Genomic DNA, 16278 nt, shown 5'->3' on the forward strand with positions numbered 1-16278 from the left:
AAAGGCCCCATATACCATACATGACTTCATATACGATCAACCTTCACTACCTTGAGGTCTGTTTTGCTGTTGGGCAGCTGTGAGGTCATGTGACGTCATCAAAGGTCACCAAAGGTTTTTTGCCAATAACTCCGTACAGGAACAAGATACAGCCGCGCGGATGGTCTCATTGTGTTCAGCTCGTCAAGACGCATCGAATGATATACATGATGACCTCGAGGTCACGTGACCTGAGGTCAACCTTTGACCTTGACCTTTCGAGGTTAACATATATGTCATTCGATGTGGATTGACGAGAGGATCACGATGATGCCCTTAGTTTGTTCCTATCTTGACTAATTCGAAAGTTATTCGAGAAAACTCTCCCATATCTAGCGCCGCCATTTTGACTTTTTTGACCCCTGTGACGTCATCCTTGACCTGACCTGAAAATGACCTACGTAAAAATTGTAGACACTCATGTCCGTGCGTATCCCATGCCGTTTACCACTTGTCGCTATCTTGCTTCGTTCTCGAGATCTCAGGGGTGGGGGGCGGTCATCCGCCCCCCCCCCCCTGTCGGTACGAAGTTGGCGCAGACCCCCGTCGGTGCGCGTGTTAAAAACTAAGCTCTTGGTAGCGATTGCCGTGGTTCAATGTTTTGCGTCGAAATCGGCCGAACATGCCGTCACTCTGACGTCATTTCCGGCCGACCTATGGTAGCTACGAAAATCATATTTCATTTTTGACACAAGGTGTAAAATTGATGCTGCCGAAGGTACTGAAAGTTTGGCGTCGGTACGTCAAGTCAAGCGGTTTGGAAGTTATTGCAGAAAACGGGAGGGGGCTATGAATAGCCCCCCAGTGGGGCGCGCCGCGCGGGCTAAAAAGTGAGACAGGGGGGCTAAAGATGCCCCCGTGCTGCGGTGGTTGGGATTACCCACCGGGCCCAGAAGATGTTGGAATTTGGATGCCTGCTATTTAGTTGATCCATTAAATATTCGAAAAAGACGAGGTTTTGTGCTTCAAATTTGCGGAAAAAAACTTTACCCAACGCTGGCAACCAGTGAAGGAAAATAGCATTCTCACGGTGTTTGGTATCACTCCCACGCAATATGGCAGCGCTCTCACGGTCCAAGTGGAGTACTACGCTGACGGCGCAGACGCTCCATTCAAGGCTGCGGCGCTGTGGCGTGCTCGGTGGGGCTGTGGGCGGAGCTTGTCAGGGGTGACGCGATCGGGCGGCGTCGTGAGTGGACTGTGACCGCCGACCCACCCCACTCCGCCGCCTGGCCTCGTCGAGCACGTGCCGTCAGTGTTGTTCTGAGCTGAAGCCAGCACGCCACTGTGAAGAGAGGTGACCGAAAACTTTGTCATCTTTGGCGCTCTCAAGATGGAGTATTTCCGGTTTTGGCCTGTCTGCGTGGCGCTTGGCTGGGCCTTCTTCCACTGCGCTGGACGTTTCAGCAGCTACCTGTTGGTTCCAGCTTCGGCGCGAAAAACGACCATTCAAGCCTGGAAGTGGAAGAATGTATCTGTATCCTTCCTGCATTCACTGATTACTGGCACTGGAGCTTGTGTTGAGTAAGTATTTCCTTATTTCAGTTGGGCAAACTAGACTTTTGGAATCAAAATATGGAGGCATCAATAATTTGATTCTGGTGGGAGGAGCCATGACCAAATATGGGCATGGAATCAATTTTTTGATTCATTTGGGTACACTTTTGACTTCAAATGTATCGTTACGGTTGAAAAAAGGCCCATGACAGTGAGATTTTTCCTTAAAAAGGAAGAAAAATGTGGTAGGTTTACAAAAAGTGTTACCTCAAAGCTAAGAAATTGTCCCTTTGGCCTTGTGAATGGGAAAAAGACAGGGCCACTGTCCATCACGGAAAAGCTGTTTTGAGGAAATCACACTGTATGTTATTTTTGTATCATGAATCACATACTAAACAATAAGTATTTGTGTAAAATGGCAAAACGAAATTTGTAAACCCCTAATCATCATTGTTGTAGTGCTTTTATATTATTTATGTGGTTTTTACCTGTTGCTTCAGTTTTTGTATTCTTCACATTTAAAAATTATGCATTGTTATCAAATGTAGTGAAGGTAAAGCCCAACAATGCTATAGGTATCTGTTGTGGTGCTGAGTATACCACTAAATGAGAATAATAGCAAGATAAATGTTGTATTCTTGCAAGTGATTGTTGCCTATCTGTTAACATTACCTGTGAATCAAAATAATGATTAGCCAGCTGATGGGGAATCAATATTATGATTATCTGTTCGAAGTGAATCAATTCCTTGATTGGCTTTCACTACCTATAGAATTCAAATTGTTATGATAGGAGCAATATTATTTTGCTTAGGAGATAGTTCCAGCATTTCTGTTCAAGATCAGGCATGCTCCTTCTTGAAACACTCTCTTATTTTTATGTGATTGGTAAGTTAGAAATGGTCTGCATTTATGCCCAAATATGGTCATAAGGAATCAATCTTTTGATGCCTCCATATTTTGATTCCAAAGGTCTAGTTTGCCCAACTGATTTCTGCTGCGTTTGTGAGCCTCCTACCTATTTCAATTTTACTATTATGTAATGGGTCATAGGGCCATCAGCCATATTATTCTCTTCAACATGAGGTATGGTTATCAGTCTTTTTGATAATGGATATTGGGACTGGCTACTCATGTGAACTTATCACCTGATAGTGCTTTATGAAATGTCCAGCTATTTTTGTTTTCATGGATTGAGCTGTGAGCATGAGATTGTTATCAGCTCACCTTGTCAACTCACTTTGCTCCATTTTGGTTGTTATTATGAATTTGTGTTAATTGCTTTGAAGTTTGAACACTATCTTTTATTGTGTGACTGACAACAGTGGGAAACGGATCAGCCTACTTTATATCAAATGGCAGTATGAACCAATATTTTACCACTATATTTGTTTGATTTGATCTGCCTTTGATTTTGATGTCAATTTCAATTGCTGGTGGTCAATCACCTCCTGAGTGAATCACAATTTCAGCCATTAATTTTTTGTAAATGTGAAGAGGAAGCCAAAGTAGAATAAAACCATAAACTAACCGGACATAACCTTACCTACTCACCTACTAACCTACTAACCTTCATCCCACATACCTACCTACTTACAACCTACCAACCTACAAACTACCAGCCCACATACCATTCAGACTTCATCTTCACTAATGCCATTTTTATTTTGGAACCAAAACTTGTGAGCCCTTCAATATATAAGGTATAGGTACCTATGCGCCTAAGCAGCCATTTGAAATTTGACCACTGGTGCTGGCAAAATAAAATCTTTCTTTCATAATCTTTCTTTTCTTTCTTTCATGGCAAATCTTTCTTAAATAAATAAGTAGTCCACTAGGTAGTCACTAAACAGGTAGTCCACTAGATGGTTTCTATGTCTTAAAGGAAAAGGGCCACCTTCGTGAAATATGAAGATATCGTTGTTTTTCATTTTGACATTATTATTTTTCATTTTCTTTTTAAAACTGGTGCCAGAAGTGCACAATTCGCGAAAAAGTATTTAAAACTATTTAACATATTGGTACTATGTTGATACTCTCTACGGCACCTACTGTATGATGGCATAGCGATGACGTCACACTCAAGCCAATCAGCGTTCAGAAGACAGACTCGTCGGATTGTGTCAGATAAGCTGATTGGTTAAAGCTGAGCTGGTTGGAGCTGATTGGTAAAAAACCAAAGCCTCGCCGCGGGTGGCTGTATTGTCGGATAAGAACGCATTCCTGGGATAAGGACGCATTCCTGGCGTATTTTCTTTTAAAATTGCCGATAACTACGAATGGAGGCCGAAATCGGCCGTAAGGAGGTAGACAGACAGGTTTTCGGACACGGGCTACAAGATGGCTATCTCAGTTTCAATCCCCATGTTAAAGGTGGCCCTTTTCCTTTAAGTATCCATAACAATCTTCTTTGTTGCAGGTTTTATTTCTATCCAGCAATGGCTGCTGATGTTATTCACAGCTACTCCATGAGCTCACACATTCTGGTGTCATTCTCAATTGGTAAGTTTCCTGGAAGATATTTTGTTCATTCTAATAGAAAAGTTGGAAACTGTGAATGGTTGAAAAACAATAAGTAGTTGTTATGGTGATTATAAGTGTTTTAGGCCATGAAGTTCTGATTTTTTTTCTTCATATTGCCAGGTGTTTTACTTTTATAGCTGGAGTTTAATGGGTCCTGTAATTTCTTAAATAATGCATAGAAAGGTCTTGATTTATCCAAATCTTAACCCATGCACCGATACTTCTCGGAGATAATTAACCTTGCATAACATGGCTTGCACTTTGCTCTAGGTTTTGTGAATTTTTCGTTTACAACCCATGAATAATAGTTTTGGGTATGATATAAATAAATCGGCATTTGCGGCTGAAATGGCTCGAGTTGGTGCTCCTTGGTACGGTAATTTTTGTTGATATGACTGCAAACACTTTTCTGATGATGTTGATTTCGCAGGTTATTTCATACACGACGCTCTTGACATGGCGCTGAATAACATGAAGAAGAGTACCTACGAACTTTTGGTCCATCACGTCTTGGTAAGTATTGTTACATTTATAGACGCTTGAAATAGTATATTAAAGGTTTCTGTTGTCCTTTCAACACAAGTAGTAAATATGTGTCATCGAACGTTCTGCTTCTGAGTTATCAATACCATGAATCAGGTGTCAATACTCACGCATCACCCGCCACCCGGCTAGCAGCCTCTACCATTTGACCATACTCAAGGCTGAAAATAACGTTACAGTTAGGTACTAGAGCAATGCATACCATTGCACTAGTGCCAGCAACAGGCCCGGTCTATTGTCAGTCTATAAAGTAGCACCCTGCTGGAACTTTGCGCGTTAAACGCTCTTCTTGATAGATTGACTCTCTAGCGTGATCAAGGCTCTTCACGTCAGTGTTGACGCCGTTCCGATTGAACCCCGGTTACCGAGATAGGAGCCGGAGAATCAACCCATTAGGCTAGATTTTCGGCGTTTCGACAATATTCGGTCGACTTTTTTCTCATGTTAAAGCTATTGGAAATTGTGCATCTGTTCCTGTGCATGCCACGTGCTATCTGTACACCTTCATGACTGGAGACCCATGACTTGTGGCACATTCATGTGACGTCATCTGCACGTTGGGCAAATTTCATCCCTCTTCCACCATCTTTCAGGCAAGGAAAATTGAGCCCACCACATGCGTTTCCGGACAAACAAGGACCGACGAACGGACTTTACTTGTAATATTATTCTATTATTTTCAAACCTAACTCATGTTTTCTTGAAAGATGAATGCTTCTACATACTTGTATGTGGATTGTGAAACTCATCTTTGTAGCTTTATCTTAAAAGTTGCGACAAGATAGATATTTAGGTTTTGGAGGAAAGCTTTCAGACATACAGGGTTGACAACTTGGATCGCATCTGTTATGGTTAAGTTCCGAATTATTTTTCTCTACCTATTGAATAAGATAGATCTCATGGCGCTCATTTAGCGACGCTCTTATGAACCTTATGCGTTGTGACTCAATCATGATTTGTATTCTGTATGCATGCACCACGCATCACGTGAACAATCCAGGCTTTTCCGTACCTAGCTGCTACAAGAAGATTATTAGCAGCAACAGTAGAATATCCGCCTACACCAAATACCTATCGTTTGGTATATGTCGGTTAACAAACTGAGAGGCCCTGAAAGCGCGGCATCGTACTGAGTTACGTTGCATATGGTGGCTTTGCTTTTGCCGTGTTTGATTTAAATAAGTTGGCTCGGGATGAGTAAAAGTCCGTTTAGGTAGTCATTCCTTAACAGGTATTTAGCTTATTTGACAACGTAAACATGGCTCTCACTAGGTATATCAATGCATATATGTAATTTGTGGCATGCTTTATGTTTATCTATAAAAAGAACGCACTTTTAGGTAGTGGGCGCTGACAAAAATGGACATTTCTGCTTACGTTTCCCAAGAAATCGAGCATCAATACTGTCAAGCAACGGAGCCCTGTTGCGAGACAGGGCTCTGGCCACCGCGCTGCGCCGGTAACGCGTGGGTGTCGCAACTCGCACGGCGCCCGTCCCGTGGGTGTGCCGACCTCGACCGCACGGCGGGCGGCGCGCGGATGACGTCAGGTCGGTGACGTGAGCCCTGCTGGGTCGTGGTCGAGGGCGGCGACATGCGCCGGTCGATCGGCCCGAGCCGCTGATCTCAGATGGCGGAGTAATTTGCCGAGATGAAATCTGGGGGAACGGGGAGCGACGGTGGGTGGCCGGCGCCGTGCGACATGTGACCACGCGGCGGTGGGTGATAGGAGTGTCGCAGCGCCTAGTGCTGGTGAATGAATAACGATGCGGTACAAGACATTCCACTCAACATGACATTGACTGTTGAACCCGTGGCGCGTTAGGAGCTGCATAGGAATGACGCATCGATGAATCAGTCGTCTCTGATTGACATGTCGGATGTGAATGGCCTCGACCTACGCTCCCTAATTATCTGACTCTCTGAATATTCAACTCTATGACTTTGTGACTTACTCTGACTGACCTCGCTCACTCACTCACTCACTCACTCACTCACTCACTCACTCACTCACTCACTCACTCACTCACTCACTCACTCACTCACTCACTCACTCACTACCATGCACCTGACCCCGTCCCCTACCATGTTCACAGGTGATCCTGTGCTTTGGCCTGGCTGCGGTCTCCGGTCAGTACCTGGGGTACGCCCTGGTAGCGCTGGTCATCGAGGTCAACTCAGTGTTCGTCCACGTGCGTCAGATGCTGATCGTCCAGGGGATGGCCAAACACGCCAAACCCTACCGCCTGAACAGCTTGCTCAATGTCGGTAAGTGTTACATTCCTTCACACCCTCGCTTTCTTGTGAGTGCTCAGGTAGTCAATATTTTAGCTGGATCGAAGCTGGGTAATTTGGGTCATTATTTTTGGGACGTATGTTCGGGCGTATTGTGATCTATCTGTATGCTTGAAAAGGTAGGTATGTTAGTGGCTGAAGTCGGGGTCCACTTCTCCGTCGCCGCTGCTTATGTAACCGGGCTTTGACGGACGAGGGGCACGACTGGCCGTCTGGCTTTCATGAGCCGCCGCTTTTGGAAGGCATCCCTGCAGAATGGGCCACGTGCGGGGTAGCTGTGTTGCGACTTGCGGTTGAGCAATGCCCTGACCGATCTGGTATAAAGGTCATTGCTTGCTCATCAGGGGCATGGCGTTCATGAATTGGGTATGAACAATGATCGTTATATCCTCCTGATGTTGCTCATATTATGCCCCCTTTTGGTGTATACCAAGCGGACTACAGACAATATGCTGGACACTTACGTTGCACTGCTGGGTCGGACGTGTTTTCTTCCTTAGGCTGGGAGCTAGTGATGTTTTTCGTGGTGTGATGTTAGCATGTCAGCCTGCTACTTTCATGTTCCACGCGCGTGTTGCCAGCCATCATCAAATAATGGCTTGTCTTTACCCGACCGCGGTTGAAAACATCCATGGCTTATTTGCATCTCTCACGCTGCCACGCCTCAGCACTCAGCTTATTATTTTGCTAAAGGTAATTTTCTATACGCATGCTTTTCTGGGTTTGTGAGAAGCTTTACGAAATTCTTGAGAAAAAATACGAAATTCTTGAGAAAAAAAGTTTTTTTTCGCTTTTGTTCAAGCTGGAGAGTTTGGCTCTCGTTCGACTCCGAAATCTCCGAGTTTACCTGCTGTGTCTGTTTGCTATTGCTCTCTCCTCGCCCAGCGCAACTGTTTGCCGAGTCGCCCCAGTTACGACCTCGCACGTGCACCCGCAAAAACCTGTTCAGCCTGCCGTCGTGTCCCAACAGCGGCGCCGACCGGCCGTGCCGACGCACCGGTTCGAGCGCTATGCAGTCTGATACGTTACATAACGTGAACTGGGGAGGGCGGCGGCTCGATTCTCTCCTCCCCCCGCCGCCCCGCCCTACCCGTGGTCGTCCTGGTGTCGCTGATCATAACACGTAAGCTGAGCTGGCTGAAGCCCGATAAAAACTAGTGAGGAGCGATGTTTGGCGAAACCGAACCTGCTTAAATGGCTTACATTCTTCAGACTTGTAAACTTTCGGCCGCTGTCATACTTGGCTACCAGTTTGATCTGGTGAGCTCACTCGATAAGCAGTGATACATGCAAATGGCGCATTGGATATCCGTCTCCGTGAGGCGGGCCGTCGTCGTCTGTATCGCCCAGTCATTCTGCCCGGGCGGCCCGCCCCCGCCCCGCCCCAGCCGCACCGGTTACATAACACTGCCCTCACCGACGATAGCGGCGGCCGAGCAAACAGCTCGGAATGGCCGGGATAGAGTCCACCCGCCCCGTCCTCCACCCTCCTATCGTCCCACCATCGACCCCTCGACCCATCATCGTCCCACCCCGACGGCGCCAGAAGTGGGACCCCTCCACTCCACCGCCCTGAGGCCGACGTGTATGAGGATAAGTTCCAAGAAGCCGGCAGTTCGGCTCAAGTTTTGCCAGTCTGTGAGGTCCTCAAAGTGGACAGCTAGGCGAGTTTTGAGCGACAGGAATCACGGGCCACGGTTAACGATCGCTGAGCTGCGGCGACTGGACAGGAACTGTCGCAGCGGATGGCTATCGATCTCAGACTAACCCGGTCGCCTCCGTTTGGGTATCTAATATGGGTGACCGAATGGTCCATTGGCTGATGCGGCAGCGGGGATTGCTATCGCTGATATCCTGCTGGTAACATGTCGTTCGGATTAGGATCGCGTCTGCGCTGCTGCCGTCCTCGCCTTGTCCTGGGGACAGGATTCCGTGAAACGGTTCTGAAAGCTTCCTGTCATCGCTCTGCCACCACCAGTGGGGTAGGTAATGGAGCGCTGTCAGTGACGAGTACTGCTTGTGGCAGCTGGTGCCGACGGCGCATGGGGTGTTCGGACTAGTGTTTACTGTGTTGGAGATAAAACGGAATTGTGAGTCCCTGTGCTAGTAGACAGCACCGGGCTAGGCATAAAGCACCGGGCTCACGGCATAGCACGGCGGCCTCTCTCTTCCTCAATTTTTATTCTCTCTCTCTCTCTCTCTCTCTCTCTCTCTCTCTCTCTCTCTCTCTCTCTCTCTCTCTCTCTCTCTCTCTCTCTCTCTCTCTCTCTCTCTCTCTCTCTCTCTCTCTCTCTCTCTCTCTCTCTCTCTTCCCCTCGCCCTCCGAACGCCATTTCTCTCTGGATAAAATAGCAGCGGGACCTTGACTGAAAGTGACTGACTGACATTCAGATCAGAGCAGGGATTCCACTGTTGGGCCGACGCAGCGGGGCGGGGTGGGACCCGACACCGGATGTGTCAAACAAACAAGATAGCCTGGCTGCGTCATTTCTCTGCTGAGGCCTGTACAGGAACGGAAGCGGCGGGGTGCAATCTGAACCGTCCATTGCGAACATGGGGATGGATTACACTGGACTGCGGCTTGCTAGAAATTAAATATCCGATGAGCGGTGGTGTCCGATGAGTGCAGTAATCTTATAAAGCTGGGGAAATGAACGAGACCCGAGACGGCTAGTATTGCAGTTGGCGTCGCATCACATTTCTGGAGCTACCGATTTGCGGCAAAGTTCTAAAGCTTGTACTTTTTTTGCTTGGTCCTCAGCGCCGTATGCTATGTGCCGACATGCTTATCTGATGTTTATTGGTTTTCGTTGTGCTGGTTATGTAATAAATTCAGGTGTGGCGCGTTACATAACGCAAATCCTCGAGAGGAGAGTCGTGGACGATTGGTATTCTGAACTAATTGCGATGATGTAAGGTCATCTTTCGAGTGGTCATGTGCTTTGATAAAGCGTCCAGACATGCGTTATCTGTGTTGTTGTCTCACTCTGGGTTTTACTGCTGCGCAAAACCGTACATTTCCTATCGTAAACGCGCTAGCCTGATACACCGGGAGCCCAAACCGATCACGAAATCCGGAGAGACGCGCTTGAAGATAAGACAGTGTAGAGCGAATGGCTGATGACTGTGAATGTAGACTTTATGGCATTAGCACTGTTATGCAAAGTAGCTGCGTTTGCGCCCGAAAAAATGAATCCAAGAAGTTAAGACGTAATTTGTTTGACCCATGCTTAGCTATATTTCAATGAATTTCTTTCGTCGGCATTCATTAGAACATTTGCTAGAAAGTAAGCGAAGTTTAAGACTGTCTCCCGTTTGTTTCCATGCATATTCAGAATGTGTTGTTGCCTACTAGCCATTTTATTTACCGTCATATAGCACCCACTCTCTCCCCCTCTCCCGTCCGCCGTATTCCGCCCGCAGTATGAACCGTTCGCCGAACTGTATATCGGCCGTATCGGCGATATCACGGACCGGTCGATGGCTCGGACGCGCTCAGACCGACCGGCTGCCGATGGCCGCCGTGCCAGTCGCCGATGGCCGGCGCGTCAATCCATACTGCATGCGGTGCTGAGCACGAGGTGGTGTTACCGTCCTGACCTGCCCCACCCCGCCTTACTCCGTACTACTCCGCCCCTCTGCGGGCTGACGCTGTCCGCTGACCGCCGGTGACTGGTTACCGCCAGCCATTCGGTTCGATGACGGTCAGTCGTCAGGGCTACGTCTGTGACCGACCGATTAACATCGTTGCAGATGGCTGCGAAATATTGAAATTAACTGTCTGCCCAAGCGCCAAGAGAATGGCTTTATCCCACTCATTTCAAACTTCGTAAACTTTCATTTGCGGCTCCAAAAACCTGGACGTAGTCATGGGCGGCGGAACGGGGTTGGCACCGGGCACCGTGCCCCCTTTGATTTTGGCTTTTTAACATGAGCTCTATGGGCGTTGCATGGAAGGAATGGGACCAAAAGTCGGTAGTGCCCCCCCCCCCCTGATTGAAGGTGTTCCGCCGCCATTGGACGTAGTTTACGGATGGCATGCGGTTCTGTCCGTGAGACTGGGAACCACTCCCAAAGTGCAGCCGTCACGGCGATGCCTGTCGAGCTCGTGCGAATACCATGCACCGTTTGGTCTTTCCGGCATTATGCGCTTAAATGTACCACATGTTATGAAGCAAAACTGTTTTTAATGCTACTGGCTGGATAAAGTCAAAATGATATTGGTCTCCTTTCTGTCGCACTGGTGACCCAGTAATCAACTCACGTATCGACTTGCGCCTTTACTGAGGTAATCGACCGGCCTTGTTTCTAACGCATTAGGGTATCAGGCGGTGCGCCGCTATCATTGATAGCCTATCCTAGCGCGTAGGCAATCACTACCCACCGCCCCACGTGGACGTTCACATGCTCTAAACGTGACCCGTGCTGCCACGACGGGCCTCAGCCACGACTGCTGACGACGGCTTTCCACGTGTTCTGAGCGTGATCTGTGCAGCCTTCTTACGGTGTTGATCAGTGTGTGTCTGGCAGCGGATCGTGCCCGATAGCTGCTCAGCTAAACAAGATCGCTATGCCTCTGTATCTTGCCTTAATGCTGGCGTGAGAGAACGTTAGGCTCGATCTCTGTGCCCACCTATGTTCTAACCGCTGTTGACCTGAGCTGACCTGGTTTGACCTGACCTGACTTTTTGGCTGACCTGACCTGGCCTTACCTGAGAGCTAAATAAAGCGCGTATGGTGTCTGGTGTAGGGGAGAGGCGGGAGAATTGGGACTTATTTCTCAAGCCATATTTACTGAGGCATTATTTGAAAAGAATTGTTGCCAAGCTGCTATGTGCAGCACCAATAAAAGATAGGCCATTTCTCTGCAGCATACCATCATAAAAAAACGAGCCTATGCAGTGGTGTGGCTATGTGTGGAGAAAAACAAAAACACTCATTTTGGGGAGAATAGGGACACACGCAGGAGAAAAGGGACAGACACGAGGCTGAATTGGGACACATAAAAATGAGGTATTAGGACAACATTTTTATCTCGCATTATTGATCTGTCTATGTCTAGGCAATCAATTGAAACGTTGGAACTTATATTCACATTATCTGCTTCGTTAAGGCCGGGATTGTCTTTCACGATCACAATGTTCCCATTAAATGCACATTTTAAGACTTTTTGGTCTACGCTTTGATGCATTTGTGGTTAGGGAGCGCAGCTGCAACCCCGTCCAAAACATGAAGGTAAATACACATCTTTTTGCACCTTTTTACCATTTTCACTATTTGGTGTCCCAATTCTCCCACAACACCGCTATATCAAATGACGCATTTTTTGTCATTTGTCAGTTTCAGAGCGTGTTCATGCAAACTGGCAATCGCATAAAGGCGGTGCTAAGCTTACATCGTAACATCTTGAAAGAAAGATAGTTTGTCATATGCAATACACAGACAACTCAGAATAACACTCGAAAAAACAAGTTTTTTGGTGCTCAGCCAGCACAGCCCAACCGACGGACACAAAAGGGTTGCTGAGGCTTCCCGTCGTTGCACGACACATTGAATCAAAAGGTAAAGGCAAAAATCGTGCAAGGATGCTGCCCATTTTTTAAATATTGGCGTGTCCCTATTCTCCTGCGTCCCAATTCTCCCGCCTCTCCCCTACGTCTGTGCTTCCATCTCATGTCCGACGCCGCTGGCTTAACCTGACCTACGAGTATGTCATGACTTCTAGTTCTGACCTGACCCGACCTATGAGCTTACCTGATCTGATCTGACCTCTGAGCTTACCTGATCTCACCTGACCCGACCTGTGAGCTTACCTGGCCTGATCTGACCTCTGAGCTGACCTCACCTCATATTGTCTCGCCCACAGCGACGTTCCTGGTGTTCCGGATCACCACCATGGGCTGGATGACGCGCTGGCTGGTCGTCAACCGTGACGTGGTGCCGCTGCCCGCCTACACTCTCGGCAGCGTCGGTAAGTGGGCCGTGACTGCCGCGACTCTGCCAGCTTTACCCGTGCAGGGGCAGTGCAATACGTATTCAGATATTTTCTGCACAACATGTGTACCTAAATGATAATCTAAATGTCTTGTCCTGTGAAGAAGTTGTTTTCATTACCCAGCGCACCGCATATTTTCAGTAAAGGCCAAGCGTCAAGGTTGCTTGTTGAGAAATCGATTTTTTTATACATTATCATACTAGGGCTATGCTAGATATCGGGTGTCGGGGGGGGGGGGGGGGGGTCACGCAGTCTCTACGCCCCTCCCCCCCCCCCCCCCACCGGCGACCGCCGATGACACAACGCACAACGCAATGTAGAACTCAATACTTCCTTGGCCGGCTTCATCATGCCTGCTGTACTGTTTTATTCATGCTGCATCTTCGTGTCGGCGAAGAAAACAATAGAAGACAACAACAGCTGAAAACAATAGTGTAACGCGATGCCCAGACTGCCTGGCAAGAAACAAGGACGTGATACGTCACACGCCCCTCTCCGCCGAGTTCTCTGAATCTCCCCCAATTCCTCCACCCCCCCCCCCCTCCACCGTCCACGCTCCACCCGCCACTCCGTGTCCGTTCCGTCTCTCCCTGTGTTTGTGTTGGATGGCCGCTGGCCGGTCCGAATGACTCTATTTCTGTGCCCAGCCTGACGGAACTGGTTTCCGTTGATCCCCGCTCCCCCGGCCGGTATTGACAGAGCCCCGGCTACACGTGCGGTGATGTCAGATTTTTATTTAATGGTGTTGTTCCTGAGACACATGTGCAGCGGGGTGATGAAAGGTGTTTTAGTTTACTTTGAGAATATTAGGTCGAGCATCATGAATGTGATGTTGACTATAGACTGTCGTTTTGTGAATGTGTTTGCCGTACAACACTGAGCCATAGATCGTTGCTTTTTACGGCATTATGCATTATGTGGGATTCTATTGATCTGGGCTGGAGTTTTGTTTGGCCGCCTACCGTGCTCATACTTTATTTACTTTTGTTTGCCGGCTGGGACGCCGGTATTGACAGCCTTACCCCCCCCCCCCCCGCTGTCAGACTGTGCCGAATGACGCCGTGTCGGGGGCGGCTGCCCCTGGGGCACCAGTTCATCGCGTGCGGGGTCCCTGGGTTGACTCAAGGCCCTATATGACTGCCGACTGAATGGTCCAAATTCCACCGCCCGCGACTCAGGCGATGATCAGACCACTGGCTTATATAATCGGACACTCCACTTGGTCATGCGCGCCGAACCCGGTCACCGACGGACCTATGGCGTGGCAACAACTGGTCGATGGGTACTATCTGATTGCGGACCTCTGACAGGCTAACAGCTGGTCAATTTGTACCAGGTGAACTCGGATGGTCAATCATTTGCTCATGATCTTTGGCAAGACCAACTGTCTTGCTAACCCATGAGTCACCCAGTTACCGTATCGTCTAACGACCGACTGGCCATCTCTGACCACTGATGTTACCCTTTCCCCACAGCTCTGGCGACGCTGATGGTGATGAACATCGTCCTCTTCTTCCGCATCCTGTACGCCGACTTCAGGAAGGCCAAGCGCGACGGCTCGGGCGCTGCGACTCGCCCGTCGGCCTCTGGCGGCGGCCCGTCGGACAGGATTCAGTCGACGATTCGCCGCCTGGTCCGGGGCACGGAAGAGGAGGAGGTTTTGAGTGGGAAGACGGACTGAGGTGGGGCTGGGCCTCCCTCCTACCCAGCTGCGGGGAGCGGGTGTCCAGATCTCCGGCGACCCGAGCAGCCAGAGGTGTTTGCCGGTCTGTGTGATGTTACGGAGAGAGGTGTATGTTTTATATGGAGTGTTTTGTCACTGTGTATCAATCACGTCATAATCATGGTAGTTGTCACTGCTGTTGCCCATGTGTATTGACAGGGATCAGTGTTTACCGTAGATCCACGTATCGTGAATCATAATTGTGCGAACCACTCTGACTACTAAGACATGTTGATGTTATATAATGTGTCGATGTCCATTTTGATAATTGATCGCGTAGTTTTTGTCTATTGTTGTATTTAAATGGGTGACCACTATTTATGTTACAATCACTAGCTACTCGTCTACATCGACCCACCTGATTTACACCTTGATTGTAGTCCGTGTAATCTTCTGTCGGCCTGACCGCCTACCAGTCCATAATCGATAGCTTTACAGGCCACTGGTGTCGGTGGCATTCACGCTGCCTCAATGGAATATGATCGTGTACAAACGGGGTCAGTGATTGGCACCGGGCGCTATTTTGAGCTACCGCTGGTGTGTGGATGAATGTGTTGTTCGCTGTGTGCCTGAATGGAGGCGCGGCGGGGCAGAGAGGTGTTACGAAGGAGATTAATGAGTCGCTGCCGCAGTACGAACACCTGTGTGTATGTCTATGTCCGTATCCACGGCAGCTGATGATGGTAGAGGTGGCCGGGTAGTGGGGCCTCTAGTCAGCCAGGTCACAGAGGACCCCGCTAACCTCAGCCACTGCCCAGCAGCCCGTGTTAGTGTGCACCGAGCCTCGTCGGCAGCCCGGGGAGAGGCTATTGGGGTCGTTATTCAGCTGACACGGACTGTGCCTTTGGGCTACGTACATCATTCCTAACCGGGGTTGTCTTTTCCGCCAAAGCTGCTGTAACGCACAATGACCAACAGTGTGCCGATATCAAACCATGTGCTCCAGTTACTACTTTGTTATGACCGGTGCTGTTTTCTTCTGTCGCTCATAGCTAATGTTGTGTTCAGGCGAGATCTGTGTGGTACGTGCAGCATCATATTTGCTGGATCTTTTCCGCGCAGAAATTTAATGTGTCTGTAGAAGCACATCACACGGGTGCCGCTGTCAAGCGTCATGTCGCTTTGATTCGAATGTTGCTGACACGAGCTAGTTCGTTTTCAAATAAGTCCATTTTTGCATCAAAGACCGCCCTCGCCTACGACATATTTTGAGAGTTGTCTGATGAGGCCTCCAGCTTACATGTGCGGCAGTGTTCATAGCCTTCATACATTCGGGTTTTATACGAATCTGGACGTACTGTTGGTGTTGGCCGGCCCGGGACCACTGCTATTGCACCTGATGACATGACCAGTAGCGCCTGTTCAGTATGGACCGTGTGCCCAGCTCGCTGTGTACGACCCCATGATGTAGGTCCGCTGTGCCGGTCCGTCCCAGCGCCCCTGTTGCGGAGTCGCTGGGCTGCGCCCGCCCTCTCCCGCGCAGGTGGCGTCACCGTACCGGGTCTGTGTCTTACGCGCTGCTGTTTGTCGGCCAGTGTTTTTGTAATAAAACCCAATCGAATGATGGACATTTCTTTGGTTAGACTAGAGGCGCAAATCTGGGAGAGAAACAATTGGATAAACAGTCATTGCAGTCCGGTGAAACGGGTGGGAGCGGAGGTCGTG

At 48.7% G+C, this 16278-nt stretch overlaps 1 protein-coding gene across 1 annotated transcript; it reads left to right on the forward strand.

The window, feature by feature from the left end:
* Positions 1-1102: 1102 nt before the first annotated feature.
* LOC122369430 (TLC domain-containing protein 2-like) lies at positions 1103-16179 on the forward strand. The gene is made up of 6 exons (XM_043344168.1): positions 1103-1563; positions 3955-4037; positions 4489-4571; positions 6697-6868; positions 12762-12866; positions 14366-16179. Exons 1-6 carry the CDS (start codon positions 1373-1375, stop codon positions 14569-14571), a joined length of 840 nt encoding a protein of 279 aa, XP_043200103.1. The 5' UTR covers positions 1103-1372; the 3' UTR covers positions 14572-16179.
* The last annotated feature ends 99 nt before the right edge of the window (positions 16180-16278 follow it).

The sequence above is a fragment of the Amphibalanus amphitrite genome, unplaced genomic scaffold (genome assembly GCF_019059575.1).
Source record: "Amphibalanus amphitrite isolate SeventyFive unplaced genomic scaffold, NRLGWU_Aamphi_draft 001034F_arrow, whole genome shotgun sequence".
NCBI classification, from domain to species: domain Eukaryota; kingdom Metazoa; phylum Arthropoda; class Thecostraca; order Balanomorpha; family Balanidae; genus Amphibalanus; species Amphibalanus amphitrite.